At 36.3% G+C, this 20,202-nt stretch overlaps 1 protein-coding gene and 1 pseudogene across 18 annotated transcripts in view; one reads left to right on the top strand and one right to left on the bottom strand.

The window, feature by feature from the left end:
• The window catches only part of Wnk1 (WNK lysine deficient protein kinase 1), a 124,255-nt gene that overhangs the window by 42,730 nt on the left and 61,323 nt on the right, over positions 1-20,202 (top strand). For all 18 annotated transcript variants that reach the window (XM_034511988.2, XM_076940449.1, XM_076940447.1 and 15 more), the window contains exon 4: positions 1,030-1,187. In XM_034511988.2, the coding sequence (XP_034367879.1) occupies positions 1,030-1,187 (158 nt within the window). The remainder of the gene's footprint in view (positions 1-1,029; positions 1,188-20,202) is intronic.
• On the bottom strand, positions 138-999 carry LOC117715257 (large ribosomal subunit protein eL27 pseudogene; annotated as a pseudogene).

Here is a 20,202-nt window from a genome sequence, read left to right as displayed (position 1 = left end):
AGAAACCTTGTCTGACCCCTTCTTCTACTTCACTCTCCACCCCAAAAAGGGAAAATACACAAACTGCCGAACAGTAGAGGGCAGACAAGTATTTTTTTTTAAAAAAAAAAATTTTAATAATGAAAACAAAAATATACCTAAAAGCTAAGCTTCTGGAAAAACCATTTGTTTTTCCCTGTCTTGTATCACTCCTCAAACTTGACCTTGGCCTCTTGCCTGGCCTTGCATTTCAAAGCTGGGTCCCTGAACACATCCTTGCTGACCACAGTTTTGTCTAAGGGGATATCCACAGAGTACCTCGTGGGCATGAGGTGGTTATGGTTCCGAACTTTCACAAAGGATTTGATCTTGGATAGCTTGGGGATTTTCTTCTTGCCCATGGCAGCTGTCACTTTTTGGGGATAGTGATCAATTTCAGCCACCAGGGCATGGCTGTAAAGGTAGTCTGAGGTGCCATCATCAGTGTTCTTTACAATGACGGCTTTGCATGCATCTGGAGTAGCATCCAGCCAGGACCAGCACCAACTTCCTGGGTTTCATGAACTTGCCCAGTTCGACAGCAAGCAGCTGGCACCCAGCAGAAAGGAAAGGAGTGTTCTTTTTTTCATTACTATCTTATAGTTATAGTATGTACGTATCCATTTTGTTCCCTGCTAGGTCTTTATTTATATTTTATTACCCTTCCCTTCTATTTGTTTTCATTATGAATAATACTAATGTATCTCTTAGTCAAAGTTCCATGTTAATAATGGGTACACAACAGTATAAGTAATCATGTACTTGACTATGTTCAATGTGTTTTTAAAGGCCTTACAGTAGAAAATCTTCTATAGGATATTTGATGGAGCAGGCTAAGAAGCTTTCCGTCTTCTTTTTCCCTTTCTGTTTTATTCCCTTCCTTTTTTTTTTTTTTTTTTTTTTTTTTTTTTGGCTCTGACAGGTCAAACACTCTTGGCTTCTTGAACCCTCTGGTAAGGAAGATCTACAGTTATTGGCCATATTGAGTCTGAATCATTCTTTTAATTTAAGGTACCCCAGAGTTCATGGCTCCTGAGATGTATGAGGAGAAATATGATGAATCCGTTGATGTTTATGCTTTTGGGATGTGCATGCTTGAGATGGCTACGTCTGAATATCCATACTCAGAGTGCCAAAATGCTGCGCAGATCTACCGTCGCGTGACCAGTGTAAGTCCTCACCTAATTGATGATGACATTGAGTCATATCTAATAAAATCAAGCTGGATAACATCTACTTATGCAAAAGGGCACTACAAGAGAAAGCCAAAGCTGTTAGAATGTGAGTTTGCTGAGCTATGTGCAATGAGAGCAAAGATAAGCTATCAGTTTATCTACCTTACTTGCCTTCACTTAAACCTTTACCTTGAGGTGCATTTTGTTTGAAACTGCATTTTAATATCTAAATTCTTAATTATGATACATGGTGTTGTCTTGCTATTTATTATTGTTTAAAAGGGGAGTTCAGTTGTAGACTTCTAAAAGCATTAAGAAGATTGGTATTATGGCAGTGAAACTATGATAGATAATTAATATAGAAATATCTAGTTTCAGTGGGATCTGAAGCATGATGAGCATAAAGGAAAAGGTTTTGGCTTTAGGTGTTGGTTTGTTTTTCCCTTTTTAAGAGAGATTGTTAGATATCATGGTGGGTTTAGGAGACAAAATATCAGGTTCACTTTCCTGTTGAAGTTAGGTATTGCTGTGTTCTCTTAAATCATCTATTGATATTTATTTTGTTCTCTGTTAAAAAAGCAAAATGTCCTCACTCCCTTACAGATTTCTTACCTCAGTTTAATACTAGTAGTAGGTCTGTTTGTTTCTGTGAAATATAAACAGTATTCTGGGGTGTGTAACCTGAAAGGTGACCTTTAAAGGATGACAAAGCCTTGAAATAGTATATGTGGAATGCTGTGCTTCTTGGAAAGTAATACCAAGTCTTCAGAATTCCTGTTTAGTGTTAATAAACTATTATATAATCATTTTATTATTTGTAATTTTATGCATATGTAGGTATAAAAGACACATTCTTCTTCTTTTAAGATTTATTTATTTAATGCATGTGAGTACACGTTTGCTCCCCTTAGACCCATCACAGGAGGGTATTGCATCCCATTACAGATGGTTGTGAACCACCATATGGTTGGTGGGAATTGAACTCAGGACTTCTAGACAAGCAGTCAGTGCTCTTAACTGCTGAGCTATTTCTCCAGCCCCCAAAGGAACATATTCTTATGACTTAATTTATTGAGACTGTAAGTTATTAGTCCTTGGTTAATTTTATTTAGTATCCTTTCACTTAACAGATTTTTATCTATCTATACATGACTTGCATATGAATTATCAGCTGTCACCAAACAAAATATATTATTGTCTTAAGAATATACCAAGTAAAAAAGTTGCAACTTATATGGAGCTTATTTGTCTTCACATGTGTAGAAAAGGGATTACTCTTTTGTTTTTGTTTTTGTTTTTTGGGACAGGGTTTCTCTGTATAGCCTTGGCTGTCCTGGAACTCACTTGGTAGACCAGGCTGGCCTCGAACTCAGAAATCCGCCTGCCTCTGCCTCCCAAGTGCTGGGATTTAAGGCATGTGCCACCACCGCCTGGCCAGGGGTTACTCTTAAAGCAGTATCTTAGTTACTTTTTTTTCTGTTACTGTGACAAACACCATGAACAAGGCAAAAGGAAAAGGTGAGAGCTCACATCTAGAGTCACAAAAAAGAGACATGGAGAGGCACACCGAAAAGCCTGCTTCCAGTGACCTCCTCCATCAAGGCCTCCTTCCTTCCTTCCTTCTCTTCTTCTTCTTCTTCTTCTTTCTTCTTTCTTCTTCTTTCTTCTTTCTTCTTCTTCTTTCTCCTTCTTTCTTCCTTCTTTCTTCCTTCTTTCTTCCTTCTTTCTTCTTCCTTCCTTCTTTCTTCCTTCTTTCTTCCTTCTTCCTTCTTCTTCCTTCTTCTTCTTCTTTCTTCTTCTTCTTTCTTCTTTCTTCTTCTTCCTTCTTCTTCCTTCTTTCTTCTTCCTTCTTTCTTCTTCCTTCTTCTTCTTCCTTCCTCCTTCTTCCTTCTTCCTTCCCTCCTTCTTCCTTCTTCCTTCCTCCTTCTTCCTTCCTCCTTCTTCCTTCCTCCTTCTTCCTCCTTCTTCCTTCTTCTTCCTTCTTCTTTTTTGTTTTTTGAGACAGGATTTCTCTGTATAGCCCTGGCTGTCCTGGAACTCACTCTGTAGACCAGGCTGGCCTCGAACTCAGAAATCCGCCTGCGTCTGCCTCCCAAGTGCTGGGATTAAAGGCATGTGCCACCACCGCCCGGCAAGGCCACATTTCTTAATTCTTCCCAAACAATTCCACTAACTGGGAACCAAAGCATTCAAACATTTGCACCTAAAAGGTCCATTCTTATTCAAACCACCACAAATACAAGATTCATGTTTAACATAGATGATAGATAAAAATTGAGAAGCTGATGAAGTAAGTTTCATTATTGTGATCCAGTCATACACTCATTCTTGTTGACTGAAATGTATGACTATATACCAAAGCAACCTGATTTTTATTTAATTAAAGTAGTGCAAGACTTCAATCATAGCTCTTTTACAGCAGAGACAGGTGAATCTGTTCGTTTCAGGCCAGCCTGATCAACAGAGTGAGACTCTGCCTTGAAAACAAACAAACAGTAAGGCAAAAAAGTAAAAGCCAAGATATTATTCAATTTGGAGGAAAAAATAGGCCAAAGTATTGTTGTTTTTCCCAATTGAATATAGAAATCAACATTTTATAAAAAAATACTTGTAAGAAAATCACTTATGAACCTTAATTTACTCATATGAATGTGATAGTGATATTAATGGTGGCTAGAATTTCTAAGGTTGTTAGGAAGAGCAAATGTACTGAAATTATATAATGGGAAAATGCATTTGAAAAAATTTAAAATAGATTTATTGTATATAGCATGTAAGATTATCCTTGAAAGGTCTTCAATCTTAATAGATTCTTTAAATTTTTTTTTTTTAACAATTCTTTGAGTATGAGTGTTTTTATCTGCATGTATGTGTTTGTACCATGTGCATGTCTTGTGCCTAAGGATATCAGTAGCAGGCTCTAATTCCCTGAAACTGCAGTTAAAGATAGTTAAGAACCAAATATGTAGGTGATGGAATCAAAACCAGGTTCTTTAGAACAACAAGTGCTCTTAACAGTGGAGTCATCTCTCTAGTTGCTCAAGATTGAGAGACTACTAGTAGCAATTAGCTTATTTAAGTTTAGTGAAGTTAAACTGATTTCTTTGAATAAATTATTTGTACAAAATTTCTTGTTTTAAGCTGTTACTACTTAATTCCAAAAGCTTTTCAATAAATTAGTAAACATGACAAACTATTATGTAATCAAGTGATAGGCTTTTGGTAGTCTTTAAAGGTCACTTGCAATAGATTTTCTTAGAAAGTTTGATGTATTGATTAATATTTTATATATGTATGTGTATGTATATATATTTATCCATATGTATGTATGTATGTATGTATGTATGTATTTGTGTGTGCACCAGGTCAAGAGACTTAATAAGGAATTGTTTTTGCATAATAAAAGCATGAGTTAATCTATATGTATAGACCTTCCTGGATAGTTTATATATAGGAAATCATGTATGATCTTTTGCGACTAGTTTCTTTCGGTATTTTTTTAAGTATCATAGAGTAAGTTATTCTCATTTCTTTTTGAGGATCATGATGTGTTCATAAATGGAACCCCTCTGAGCTTTGTACATAATAGGGAGGTGACCTACCACTTAGGTATACCTTTCTTTATCTTTAGAGATGATATTTAATTGTGTGTATACAATGTAGTTTGTTTAGCATTTATGTTTTGGTGGACATTTAGTCGGTTTTAGCCTTTTGGGGGAACTTTGAATAAATCTGCCATGAATGTTCATGTATAAGAATTTGATTGAACATCTGTTATTTAATTTCTGGTCTTTATGTAGGAAGATACCAATTACGCAACCATTTAATTCACTTGTTTTCCATGTGACTGTATCATTTTACCTTTTTTTTTTTTTTTTTTTTAATTTAAACCAAGACAGTGTTTCTCTGTGTAGCCTGGCTGTTCTAGAACTCACTTTGTAGACCAGGCAGGCTTCAAACTCAAGAGATCTGCCTGTTTCTTCCTCCCTATTGCTGGGATTAAAGGCATGTACCACCTCTACCCAGCTCAGTTTTGACCATATCACCATTGAGAGGGTTCTGTTCATTTTGTATTGTTGCCAGGACTTATTATCTAGCCTTAAAAATTTTTTTTCCACTGTGATTCTTACTGTTTTTTTTTTTTTTTTTTTTTTTCTGTGTATTAATTCCGAGTTTGACTTGTTATTTTTCTAAGAGCTTGAAATTTTAGAAAAGATTATAGTTCATCATTGGGCTAGAGGAGGGGTTAGGGAAGAGGAGGCCAGAAGTCAGTCAAGGGTACTAGTTAGTCCTCAAGTACCACCCATCATATTTTTAAGACAGGGTCATTCACTGACCTGGAACTTGCCAAGTAGGCCAGACAGGCTGGTCAGCCAACATCAGGGATTTACCTGTATTCTTACTGCCACATAAGGACACACTATTATGCCCTAACTTTCATTGTATTTTCATTTATGCATTTATTTATTTCAAGTTTAAGACAAGGTCTCACTGTGCCTTTGCTGGCCAGGAACTTACTATGTAGACCAGGCTGGCCTCAAACTCAAAGGGAGCTCCCTGCTTCTGCCTCCTGAGTGCTGGGATCTTCTTGATTGTCTATTAATATATAGCAGCCTTTATTCATTTCTAATTTTGCCTTGAAACCTCCTTTGTCATTTAGGAGTTTAGTTACTCTTATTTGTTATCTTATTCTGTTTGCTTAGAAATATCATTTTCTGTTCTTTTGCTTTGGGCCTTTGCCAGTTGGTGAGTTTTCACAGATAGAAAGCAGTTGAGTCTTGTTTAAAACTATTCTTATTTTGATATATTCAGAAAGTTAGGACCATTTATATTTAGAATTATTGTTGAAAAGTATGTTCTAATTTCCTCCTTCAATTTAGATGTTACTGAGTATTTCTGGAGTGCTTGATTAATGGTCATCAACTAATTTATCAGAACAATTCTTCATTTAAAAAATCTTTAGAGTGTGGAGTGGTTAGTTTTCATTAATTTGACACCTATCTGGGAAGATGAAACTCTATTGAGGAATTTTCTCTATCAGATTGGCCTATAGGCAAATCTGTTGTGGCACTTTTTTTGGGAGGCCTCAGCACATTGTTTGTGGTACCATCCATCCCAGGCAGGTTGTCCTGGGATGGTTTAAGAAAGTATGAAAGTGGGGCTGGTGAGATGGCTCAGTGGTTAAGAGCACTGACTGTTCTTCCAGAGGTCATGAGTTCAAATCCCAGCAACCACATGGTGGCTCACAACCATCCATAATGAGATCTGATGCCCTCATATGGGTGACTGAAGACAGCTACAGTGTACTTACATAAAATAAATAAATTAATTAAAAAAAAAAAAAAAAAAAAAAGAAAGTATGAAAGTGCCATGGGAGCAAGCCAGCAAGCAGTCTTCTTCCATGATCTCTGTTTTAACTTTTGTCTCCAGGTTCCTACCTTAAGATCCCGCCCTGACTTTGATTGGTAATGGGTTGTGGTGTAGAAATATGAAAGCAAATTAACCCTTTACCCCCAGGTTGATTTTGTTCAGAGCAGTAGAGAAAAAGCATAACATAACACCATGCCTGTGTGAGTGTGGGTACACATGTAGCAACATATATGTGGAGATCAGAGGATAACTTTTGGGGGTTGGTCCTTCTACCATAGATTCTAGGGATCAAAATTCAGGTTATCAGGTTTATATAGCAATCACATTTACTTGCTAAACCATCTCGCTGGCCAAATTTCTCCTCATTTGAATTTGTGTGTGTGTGAAGGCCGGAGGCCAGCATCTAGTATATTCCTCTATCGTTCTCCATCTCATTGTGTTTTTTTAAAAAGATTCATTTTATATTTATGTGCAAGTATGTCTTGTGTATATATTGTGCATATATATGGGTATGTACCATGGCCAGGTGTCAGATCTCCCAAACCTAGAGTTAGAGGTGTTTGTGAACCGTGTGATAAGGTTGCTGAGAGCCAAACCCTCAAGAAAAGCAGTAGTTCTCAGGATTGCTGTGCTTTCTCTCCAGCCATAACAGACATTGGGACTTCTTTTGTTTATTTTTGAGATTATCTCTCTCTGAACTTGCCAGTTTGGCTCTACTAACTGACCAGCAAACTCTACAAATGTGCCTGCTCTTTCCCTACCCACCACCTCCCAAACACACACCAGGTACAACTTCTTTACATGGATACTCCAAACTCAGTTCTCATGCTTGCATAACATTTACCAACTGAACCAACCATCTCTCCAGTCTTTTCCTTCAGTTTTAAAAGGTAATTTTGGTGGATATAATAATATTGATTGGCAGATAATTAAACATTAGCTAATATTCTCCTGACTTTTATGGATTCTGGTGAGCTATCTTCTACTGTTCTGATGGGTTTGCCTTTCTAAAGAACCTGTACTCCCTCAAGTAAACTGTAGGTTCTGGCCTATAGAACCTTGAAAAAATAAAGGTCTCATGCAACTTGTAATACTTTGCTGTTGCAGCCCTCTGAAACTAAGCAGTTTTATTAACACTTGGTAAAATGATTTTAAATTTCAAGGCCATATAATTTCCTTTGTTCCAATGAACTCATCTTAACTACCTTGCTGAATTTAACCTCTGTAATAATCCTATTTCCTAGTAAGGCTATTGTACAAGTTACTTGTCTTGTTGCTGTTACTAAAGTACCCAACAAAAGCAATTTAAGCAAGGAAAGGTTTATTTTGGCTCACAGTTCAAGAGGACAGCCCATCATGGCAGGGTTTTTAAAGCAGTTGTTTATGTTTACATCTAGATTAATGCTGGTGCTAAACTTGTTTTCTCCTTTGTATTCAGTCTAGAATCGCATCCCAGGAAGTGGTATCACCCATATTTAGAGTAGGCCTTCCCAGTTCTGTTCACTTAATATAATCCCTCAGAGGTTTGATTGTCTCCAGGGTTATTCCAGATCCTGTCAAGTTGACAGTATCACAACCTGCCAGTGACTGTTGACAATGAATTGAGTATGAGATTCTACAGAACCAAGGTACTTTAGGCAATGCTGCTCAAAAAGTACCCTTACTGGCATTTCTATGCAGCTCTTATTCCAGATAACTCACAATGAGCTCAAGCAGGGATAGAGAAACAGTGAGCATTTCTTATCACTATCATCTGGAATGCTCAGGATACAGAAAGTCTCATGACCAAATGGGGGCTGTTTGCATAATGCCTTTGAGTGTGCTTAGCTGAATTGCTGAGGAGCTGGGAGAATACTTGTAGCCTGCTACAGGCAGAGTCTTCCTCTCAGGAAAGTAAATACACTTCTGTAAGATGAGAGTTCACACAGCAGGACAGTGTAGGAATATTAACTATATACCAGCTACACCATCACAAGTCCTCACCCTGTTCCCATATGTTCATAGCTATACTGAATGCAAAGTACATTCAGTCCAACTTCAAAAGCCCCTCATCTTTAACAGTTACAACAGTATTTTTAAAAGTTCAACTCTTAGCCAGGCAGTAGTAGCATACACCTTTATTCCCATCATTCAAGATACAGAGGCAGGTATGTATCTCTGTGAGTTCTAGGACAGCCAGAGTTACACAGAGAAACCCTTGGGGTTGGGGGTGGGTTTGGGAGACTCAGGCTCCTACACTATCAAAAAGAAAGGTCTGGGGCATGCATGGATTAGTAGATAAAGGTACCAGCCAGTAAGCCTGAGGATGAGTTCAATTTCCCAGATCCATTTGGTGGAAGGAGAGAGAACCAAGTCAGGTGAGTTCTCCTCTGACCTCTATGTGCATGTTATATCTTATGTATACACACACAACACAGACACATGACACGCAAAACATATTTTATTTCAACAATACAATATCCCAGATACATAATTTGACAAACATTCTTATAACAAAGGGGAAAATGGGAGATAGCAAGCTAATATTAGAACAAAGTAAAGCAGAAACCCAGCAGAGTAAGCACCAAATCCAGCAGCTCTTATGCTCTGAATATTTGTTTTTTGATGGAAAACCTCAAGGACTTAGGTAGTCCCATACCTTCACACAAATGCCTCTTCAGTAGCATTTTGAGTTTGGCTTTTCTTCTCAAATTAATTGCATTTTTGCAAGCCTGGGAGTTTTGTCACCAAGACACCTTGAATTCTCCCAATGCAAATTCTAGGGCACACTTTAATGGTACTAATTTCTTTAACAATTATAGTGCTTGGCCATTGTTTATTCTCTTTCAAACTCTAAAACTTCTTTCTTTCTTTCTTTCTTTCTTTTTTTTTTTTTGCCAAACTTACATATTTTTCTTTATGCCCCTTCTTTTCCCTTTTTACTTTAAAAACAACAAAACAACAACAACAAAAAACCCCTGTAGATTTGGATAAGACCAGTGAGCAGTAACTGACATTGCTTGAAATTTCCTCCATCAAACATATTAATTAGTTAGTCCATTTTTTGTATTAGTTACTTGTTTTGTTACAGTGACCAAAAAAAAGCCTGACAAAAGTAATTTAAGGCATGAAGGGTTTATTTTGTCTCACATTTCGAGTACTGTCCTTCTTGACAAGGAAGTTAATGGTATCACAAGCTTGAAGCAGTTGTTCATATAGCATCCATGTCAGGAAGCAGAGACAAATGAATGCTGCTACCCCGGTAGCTTTCTTCTTTTTATGCAGCTCACGACCCCAGCCTTGGGAAATGAATGTTTAAGATTGGTCTTTAGAATAGGGAACTAAAATTGGACCAAATCAAACTAAAAACAGATTGAAAGATTGAAAGATTGGCTATTGAAGTTCTGTTTTAGTGGTATACACTAGCACTTAGGGAGCTGAGGCAGGAGGATTATGAGCCTAACTCTCTATGTGCTATATAGGGAGAAGGGAAAATGGGAAATGATCATCAAAGTAATCAGCTAACGGGGAAATAACTGAGAGTGTGGAAGTATGGAGTCATAGGAAAAAAAACTGCATTAGATGGATTTAAAGAGGTTTTTGCCTTTTGTTTTGTTAAATTTAAAGTTGAGTTCTTACACTTAACAGTTAAGAAAATAAATGACCATTTTAGAGAAGTATACTTCCACAATGGCTGTTGACAATTGCAGAGATTGCTAACTGGTCATAGTCATAAGAGCAAGGGAATCCTGACAAATGTATCACCTATCACCTAAAAGGAAATGGAAAGAATTTAAGAGCAGGAGGAAGTAATAGAGGGAGGTAGAACATTGTCTTTGGAGCATGTTGATGTCTTTGCATTAGCATTATTGGTTTCACTACAGTTATGTTTACCAACGTGTTCCTTCCTGAAGACTTGTGGACAGATAATGGTAGCTAGCAGGGAGGGCTTTAGGAGGCCCCATCTTCCCTAAGCATCTTATCTATAGGCTGCTAATGGTCACTAGGGCAAGCCAAGACACTTTCTTCAGCAGTGTAACCACTGATAGGGAACTCATACTCTCGCAAATAGTCCTTTACCCAGGAGCCTGTTAATAAACCCTAATAAAACAGAATGGGTAGCATACAAAAATGACAAACACAGCCTTTAATTCGAACATTCAGGAGGAAGAGGCAGGCAGATTTCTGAGTTTGAGGTCAGCTTGATCTACATAGTGAGTTCAAGGGTAGCCAGGGCTATGCAGAGAAACTCTGTCTCAAAGAACAAAACTGGACATATAAACAAAAAGAGAAAGTGGGAGCCTGGAAAGATGGATATACTGCTTAGTTAAGAGCACTGGCTACTCTTCAAAGTATTAAATAAGTTCAGGGTTATAAAGAAAACACCACAACTCCATTTGAAATGTCTGGACATAGCAAATTATACTCTTGATCAAGAGAAGACCTAACACACAAGTACACTTAGCTTTTATTCTAATTCAGGTGATGACTTTGTCTTTACAGTCTTAATTCAGTTGGATAGTCTTAAAAGAATTGGCTCACAAGAAATGAAGAAGAAAGCATTTACTAGTTATAAACTTCAGGTCATTTAAAAAGGGAGGCCCTTGGTCCTGTGGAGGCTTGATGCCCCACCGTAGGAGGATGCTAGTGCAGTGAGGTGGGAGTGGGTGGATTGGTGGAGGAGCACCCTCTTAGAGACAAAGGGGAGGAGGATGGGATGGGGGTGGGTTGTGGAGGGGAAACAAGGAAGGGGGACAACACTTGAAATGTAAATAAAATAACTTTAAAAAAAAAAAGAATAAAATTCTTTTAAAGTAAGCCTTTTCTGTTGATAGTATTCAGACTAGTATAACTATTTCTTTGTTATTATAGCACTCAGTCGTTGAATAGGTATTTTTTAAGGATATATTTATTTGTTTTGTGTATCTGAGTACAGTGTAGCCTTTAAACATACAAGAAAGGGGAATTGTATACATTATAGATGGTTGTGAGCCACCATGTGGTTGCTGGGAGTTGAACTCAGGGCCTCTGGAAGAGCAGTCAGTGCTCTTAACCTCTGAGCCATCTCTCCAGCCCCCTAGATTTTTTTTTTTTAAGTGAGCAAATATGAATACATGTAGAAGCTAAAGTATATAGTTTGGTGGTTTCTGTTCCATCACTACTGATTCCAGGACTTTTTCATCATTCTTCAAAAGAATCCCATATTTAATATCTCTTTTTTTCTACCCACCAAACTGAATTTGATTTGCCTTTTTTGGGACATTTAATAATTAATAATCTCGTTTTATTCAACTTAGCATAGTGTTTCCAATGTTCATTCACATGCTGACATGTATCAGTAGTTAAATAATACTTCATTATATAATATTCAGCAGCTTTTGTTCTTCCTTAGTTCTGCATTTTTTTTCTCCTTTTATTGTCAAACTGCTTGATTTTATTCCTGGAGACGGATAAAGAGCAGCTATAATAGAAGTACCATAAACTGAGTGGGTTTATAAATAGCAGGCTTATTTATTTTCTGTAGTTTATCTTTCAGTTCTGGAAGCTGTAATGTGCAAAATAAAGGTGACTGCAGTTTTAGTATTTACTTGAGACCCATCCCTCATACAGAATGCCTTTTCACATTGTCCTTACCTAGTGAAAGATTCTTTTTATTAAGTTACAGTTTTCACATTCATGACCTAACCATATGATAAAAGTTGTACCTCTGAATACTATTCCATTGGATTTTGACATCAAAATTGACAAAAACATGAAGGATAATCTAAGTAATTTTTAAAAAGTCATTGTCTTAGAGTTCAACTTTTCAAATACTTGTTTATATTTACCTGTTCATTGCATAGCATATGGCATGGTACAGGCATTTATAAATGTTTTGAAAAATAAAAACACTTAATCCCAATGAGGTTAAAAGTTTGATTTTATGGCAATTTATGAGAATTATATTCTGAAGAAGAAATGAAATTTAAAGTGACTCTTGAAAAGTTATCTTACAAAATGAAGTTAGATCACAGTAAATAGAAACTGATATACAAATAAAAGCAATAAATATATAAATATAGGAAAAAAGGATAGAATGGGGTAGCATCTGAACCCTCGTCCATTCTCTTGCTGCTGTACAGATTCTAAAGCCTCAAAATTGAAATTTCTGGATAACCAGTTAATCTTCTGTGTTGTTAGGATAGGGCTGTGGGGTTTTGCCTGGTAGTATTTCCCCATAATTTTTAGTCTTATTTTCACTTTGTTTTCTGAGAGCAAAAGCAAATTGTATTTTTTTTAAAAGTATCCCTCAAACATTTCAGGATGGTTTTTCTAAAACTAATTTCTTTAGGAAGTAAGGCATATATGCCTCGTTAGAAGAGGAAAGTAGTCTATTTTCTTGTTGTTGCTTGTCTTTCTGTTTAAGATGGCATCTTGAACAGCCCAGTCTTCTTTGGCTCTCTCTCTCTCTCTCTCTCTCTCTCTCTCTCTCTCTCTCTCTCTCTCTCTCTCTCTCTCTCTCTGTGTGTGTGTGTGTGTGTGTGTGTGTGTGTGTGTGTGTGTGTGAATATATTTTATTATATTGTGCTTTGTTGAGGCCCACATTCTGCCTCAACACTTTGCCTCAACGCTTTTGGGGCTAAGTGCTGTGGTCAAGAGAGAGTGTGGCTCTTGGGGCAAGAGACGAGAAGAATGGAGACAAGACCGGGTGTGATTCAGTCTCTTCTATTTTCTCATGTCTCCCCTATAGTGAAGGGAATTCTGAGGTATTTATATACACAAGCAGGAGAACACAGGTGAAAACACTTTACCACGTGCACCACACAGCTGAGGTCACTAAACAGCAAAACAAGCTGTGTGGGATAAACAATATATTTATCAGAGTGTGCTTCAGCTGTTATAGGCTTTTGACAACCAAGTCTTTCGTCAGGGTATATGGTTCCAGATGGCTGCAAAGTTGATCTAGCCGCTTTCTACTAAAGTCGGCTCCCAACAGTGCTTGAGTGTTTTGTTTGTATGTTTGTCCGTATATCACATCTGTGCCTGGTCCCCAATGAGGCCAGAAGGCTTCAGATTCCTTGGAACTCCAGTACAGATTGTTGTGAGCTACCACATTGGAACTGGGAATCAAACCTTAGGAAAAGCACTCTCTCTCAAACCTTAGAAAAATCTCTCCAGTCCTGTTGCTGGCTCTCTTTACCTGAGGATTCATTGAATAAAGCCATACTAACATTGCTCCTTGTTTTGTATTCTGTTTTGATATTAACTATTCCCTCTTATATTTAAAACCTATACCTCTCAAGGACAAATTCATTTTTCTAAGTATGCAAGGGTTTCTTCTATTTTCACAGTTACTCAGTTTTTTTAACAGCTATAGTGCTGAAAAGATAGAGGGTTTTAGTGATCGGCATATTCCATTAACACTTGGATGCGTGGTTAAATTCTTCCATAACCCTTGATTTGGAAGAGCAAGTAAATACTATTATTTATTGGTTGCTTATAAGATGTGCATCTGGAAAATAGTTCTGATTTCAGATCTAGCTTAAGTCAAATGTTATAGTGAAGTAATAAACAGTATAGTGTCAGTTATGATGTGAAGACATTTTAACCCGTGTAAGTGCTGATATGAAAGTGGTAAAGGCAGACTGGATTAACAGTTAGACAAATAATACACTGTATATATATCATACCCAAAATTTATTCAGATCTCTTAATGTTAATATGCCTATTGAGGCTTTTCCTGACTAATCTCTGTAAAAAATAGTTCTTAAAATACATACATACTTTGATTCCATTCTCACATTATTTTTCATTTCTTTTATCACATGCTAGTATTTTTATTTAATATCCTAATTTGAATACAAGTATATAAATATATAAAGTATTTCAATGGGGCTTATTTTAACAGATCATTTGTTGCTTATAATTACATGAAATTATTGTCTTATGTACATATTTATTGCCTCAAACACAAGCAGCCCTCTAGAAAAGTAACAAAAGACACAGGCCCTTTGTCCTTCATTTTATGATGAAGAATGGATATCAGTTAAAAAATATAGCATTTTCATATAGGAGTTGACAGCAAAGAGTTAGAGACTAAGTAACACAGTGATTTGGAAGTTACAATCACTTAGCCAATATTTGTGAAATAAATACATGAGTATGGACTGTGAGAGGTGAGTAAAACACATTTAAAGTTTGGTCTGCTTGAGTTCAGATCTCAGGAATGTTTGATAGCTGCAGGTTTCTAAAATTCCTCTGAGCCTAAAATATTAACTGAGAAAGGCATATAAAATTTAAAGAAGTTCGGGTATACACATCATTCAGCATTTGTTGGATATTGCCATTACTACTAATATTACTATAACATGAGTAGTAGCGAAGTTAGTTGTCAGTAATGATATTCAGCAAATTGTATGAAATGTGTTTAAGCTTCATTCACATAAATCCAAACTTCAAACAAGATAAAGGAATTGATATTTGTATATGATTTTGTCAGTTGTCTGGCAAATTACCTTAGACTACTTTTATTCTAATTTTTGTATAGTAATAAATAGGTAATATGACAGACTTGAAAGTTTTAATCATTTTGCTTAATGTCATGACAGACAGATAATTGGTAACAGAGTCTAAAAACAAGGTATTAAGATAGATGGTAACAGTTTTGTCTTTTGCTTGTTGTTTTTCACTTTATCTTCTATGGTTTTTTTTCCTTTTTTTTTTTTTTTATTTTTTAAAATCCCTAGCCAGGTAGTGGTGACACATGGTTTTAATCTTTTAATCCCAGCATATGTTTTTAGTCCCAGTACTCAAGAGGCAGAAGGATCTCAAGGCCAGCCTAGTCTACAGAGTGAGGTCCAGGACAGCCAGTGCTGTGCAGAGAAACCCTGTTTCAAAACGGAAAAAAAAAAAAGGATGGGTATCAAGAACAACCTAATCTGATATATAGCCATTTGTTGTTGTTAACAACAGTTTGATACAGACATATTTAAACTCTGAAAATAAACCTTTTCTTTGCTTGTTTCACCAACACATATTAAAAATTAGAGTGACACAGCCATATATTAAGCGTGACTCCTGTGAATAGACAAATGTCAGTCTTTTCTATAAATTAAGGGTCTCCAGTAACAATGCAGTTACTTTTGAGGAATGAAAATGAATATTCTATCCCAAATTGACCTTAGTTTAAAGAGGAGTGTTAGTGATAAGAATTTGGGGGTCACAATTGGGGGTTTCCATTAATAATACTTTTTCAGTTGGGTGTAGTGGTATATGCCTTTAATCCCAGCACTTGGAAGGCAGAGGCAGGCAGATCTCTGGAGGCCAGCCTGGGCTATATAGAGAAATACTGTTTCAAAAAAATGAGCCAAACAAACCAGAAAATAGTATTTTTCATATGATGTTCTTTCTACTATGAAAGACATTTTTCTTTTGCCCTCAATAAACATCTTTCCCAAAATCCACCTCAATAATAATAATGATAGTAAAAGTTAATATTTTTCTCTTTATCACCCCTGTAAGTTCAATCAGATTTCTTCTGTTCACTGTATACTTACTTCTTATTCTTCTTCAATGATACTTTAAATCATATATAGTACATTAGTAAAAAACAGAAATTATAAAGTATCTCTACTTAGCATGTTTTATTTTCAAGAGACCAAATTTCAGTATTGGTGAAATGTGCCTAAATAAGAAAAGTATCTTTACATACTGTCAGTTTTTATTCTGTCTACTACATTGGGAATTAAAGATTGATATTCAGGATTCATTGAGGAATTATGAAAAATTTTAGAATTGTTTTTTTAACATCCTCCCAAATGATATCCCAAATTGTCTCTTAAATTTAGAATCACAGAATAGTAACAGATAGCCTCTGAAAGACAAGAATATTGAGGTACAACTTGTGACACACAAAATTTTCTTTTCACTTACAATCCAGACTTTTAGGAGGATTTGTTAAAGAATCATTTTAGCTAATTCCAGATTTCTTTTCTAACTGCTAAAAGATAATTCAACTTTTTTCTCAACTTCAAACACTATCTAATCACAAATTGGTGTCACTTCTTTCTGTAGAAAGGAGCAAACTGTAATCTGTTATATAAAAACTCAAAGGAATTTTACCCTAATGGCTTTAATTCTGTTTTTTCCATACAAGATGTTCAAGCCTTGCAATTTAAAGGCTAATGGAATCAGTGACAAAGTCAAATTACACAAACAAAGTAATTAAAAATTCCCATTATTTTTAACTTGGTTGTTAAAGGGCTGGATTTAGCCAGATTCTTGTTGGTATGAACCATTAGTTTACAGGTATTTGAACACAGCATATATTTCCATTGGAAAACAACCCTCTTCAAATGCTCTACCAAATTGAGTTGGCTCTATTAAAGGACATTAGCTTGCCTCATGATTCCCTAAGGCTTATTACTTTGGATACTTGAAAGCCAAGGTATTGCTCCAACCTCAAATGCACTATCCTTCATATAAATATTGTTGCTGTGGTGTATGCTTTTAATAGCATGCAAAGCTTGTATTACTTTTCCTCCTCCATTGAAGATTGAACCTATGGCCAAGCACATACTAGACAAATTTTCTACTGCTGAGCTATATTTCCATACCCACCTTTAAAAGTTTTACTTTGAGATAGAGTATCACAGAGTTCCGAGTTCATTCTGTAATTCAAGCAGGGCTTGAACTTTCAGTCCTACTACCTCAGCCTCCCAAGTAGCTGAATTAATACTCTTCCTTGGATCTCACTAGCAAAGGCATAGATTTAAGATAAGTGGATCAGATAACAAGTATAATTTACAGCTAATCAGGTTTTTCTTGTGTGTGTGTGTGTGTGTGCGCGCGTGCGTGTGTAGTTTGGGGATCTTATGTACAACCTTATGTTATTTCCATGGGTTTCTTAAAGTTTTTTATTTTGTTGTATTTTATTTATTTATTTGGGGGTTTTGTTTGTTTGTTTTCTGCCCTGATTGCTTTGCATCTCAATTTTTTATTTAAAAGATAGGGTTTCTCTATATAGCCTTGGCTGTCCTGGAACTTGCTCTGTAGACCAGGCTGCCTTCAAACTCACAAGAGATCTGCCTGCCTCTTCTCCTGAGTGCTGGGATTAAAGGCATGTACCACCACCTCTTGACATCACCCTTATCTTAAAGAAGCTTGGAAAAGGCATTTTTTAAAAACCACTTTGAATTATCCAAGCATATAGTCTTAAGCAATTGTCATCATATGTATAAGCTGAAAGAACTACTTCATTTCTGCCCAATACATGACATGTTAGGCTACTTGCTTATAGTGATGAATGACTGATCCAGAAATTACTACCGCTTTGAGATACCCTGTTAGAATTAGTGCATTGCTAACCTTTAGAATAGAAGTATTTTTTTAATTGCATATATTTTGCGGGGGTGGGGGGGGGTCACTGATGTATCACAGCAACATGTTTTGTGGAAGTAAGATATCAACTTTCAGGAGTCTGTTCTTTCAATATATGAGTCTAATGGATTGAACTCATATCAGGCTCAGTGGCAAGTTCTTTTACCCACTAAGTCATTTAGCTGTCCCCAGAGTAGAAGTATTTCTACCAAATAGCATCTAACCCTTACCTGATGCTGTCAATGATTGAACCTTGACATTCACTGTCTTCTTTGGCATTCAATCTCATATCATTTCAAAGGATACAGCTTTATACTGGTGCTACAAGCAGTACTTTCTCCACTATATTAATATTATGAAGAAAAGCTAAACAATAATTAAATTCAAAGTAGCTTTTATTTGAGCCCATGAGATTTTCTTTCCAGGAAATGTCTGTACATGTGTAGCCTTTTAATAGGAGAGGGGAAAAAGAAAAAAACCGTTACTGGTTTTGTATAACAGTTCACTGCTGTTTTTTAAAAACTATGCAGAAGTGGAAGCAGCTTAATATCTCTTACACCTACCCTTCCACACACAATGGGAGTTGAACTCAGGACTTCAGGCATGCTCAGCAAGCATTGTACCACTGAACTGTGACGTCCCCTACCCTAATGCTATCACATTTTCAATCGGAAAAACAGGAACTATTTCTACTTTTCTATGTGCATGAGTGTTTTGTCTCATCTATTTCTATGCACCACTTGTACCTGGTGCCCAAGGAGGCCAGAAGAAGATATCAGATTTTCTGGAAACAGGAGTTACAGATGGTTGTGAGCTGCTGTGTGTGTGCTGGGAATCAAATCTGAGTCTGCTGGAAAAAAAAGCTAGTGGAAGTACAATAAGTTAATGGAATAACTGACAATGTATTGTTCCTTCTTGATCATTCTTCTGAATTTGCTTTGTTGACTGAGTTCATTCTCTTATCCCACTTTTAAATAAAGGTTAGTTTCAATCCAATTGGCATAAAAGAAGTGTTTGAGTAGGTAGGTATCTAGTATTACATACAGGAAAGCCTCCAAGGTAGATTTCAAAGTCAAGGAGGCAGAACTTTGTGATGCAGTAGGTGGAGCTTTGAGCAAATAAAAAGTCTGTGGTTATTCAAGGATGTATTGCTATTGTAGAAGAAGTGGAAGAAACTACTAGTAGCAAAATCCCTGTCTTTCAGGGTTTATATCAACAGAGCCAATCTAAGTAGATTGTTGGCTGAGCAGAACAAACTCAGAGTTGGGAAGCATGGCTATTAAACAAGAACTATGCTCCAACTTTGGTGTTTGTCTTCCTAATGCTGTAGGCTAAGTTATGGTAGTTTATATTTCTATTTACTTTCCCTTTAGCTTTTTGCTAAACTCTAGTTTTGTTTTGCCTTTTCTGATGGATTTTATGAAGAAAGATTTTTGTTCAGTATTTGTTATTGTAAATTCTCATTGCTGTTGCTGTTCTCAAAAGGATTGTATAAATGAGGTAAGAATTTTCGGTCTTTATATAGGGCATATTATAACCTTTCTAATGATGTATAGGAAGTTTTACTTAAATTACTAAAATTATTTAATAATCTACAGTTTATCTAATGATCTATAGTTTATTCTGTGTGAGGACGTATGCTTTTCTAAATTCAGAATGGTTAAGACAAGTTTTACTTTTATCAAGATATTACCCTAACTAGATTGAACCAAAGAATTCTATACTGTGACTCATTCATTTCTGTGTTTCCAGCAGATTGAGAGAGAGAGAGAGAGAGAGAGAGAGAGAGAGAGAGAGAGAATATTTTAATTTGTTGGAGAGAGAGAATATTTTAATTTGTTGGTGTTATGCTTGCATGGATGTCTGTGATAGGTGTCAGAAGTCCTGGAACTGGAGTTACAGACAAGAATGAGCTTTCATGTGGGTGCTGGGAAATGAACCTGTGTCCTCTATAAGATCAGTCAGTGCTCTTAGCCACTGAGCCATCTCTCTAGCACCTAATACTACTTTGGAGTCAAACATTTTTTATTTTTATACTTTATATGTGTTACAGAATTGACTGAGACAAAGTCTCAAAATGAGAAAGTGCACAATTTTATATTACCTTGAAAGTATCTAGTGGATATCTCTAGATATTCAAGACCTACTTAATATCATTTAAAGAAGAGAAATAAGCTACTTTCACATGTTTGAAGGGGATGTATGTCTATGAAGATGATTGCCCAAAGATAGATCCTCTGAATTACAACAGTAAAGCAAGAATACTTTTAGAGCTAAGTTGCAAGCTTGGGGGAGTGGAGTG

This window comes from Arvicanthis niloticus, chromosome 9 (genome assembly GCF_011762505.2).
Source record: "Arvicanthis niloticus isolate mArvNil1 chromosome 9, mArvNil1.pat.X, whole genome shotgun sequence".
Lineage (NCBI taxonomy): Eukaryota > Metazoa > Chordata > Mammalia > Rodentia > Muridae > Arvicanthis > Arvicanthis niloticus.
Note: the sequence above shows the minus strand (reverse complement) of the source record. Positions and strands in the feature narration are given on the sequence as shown.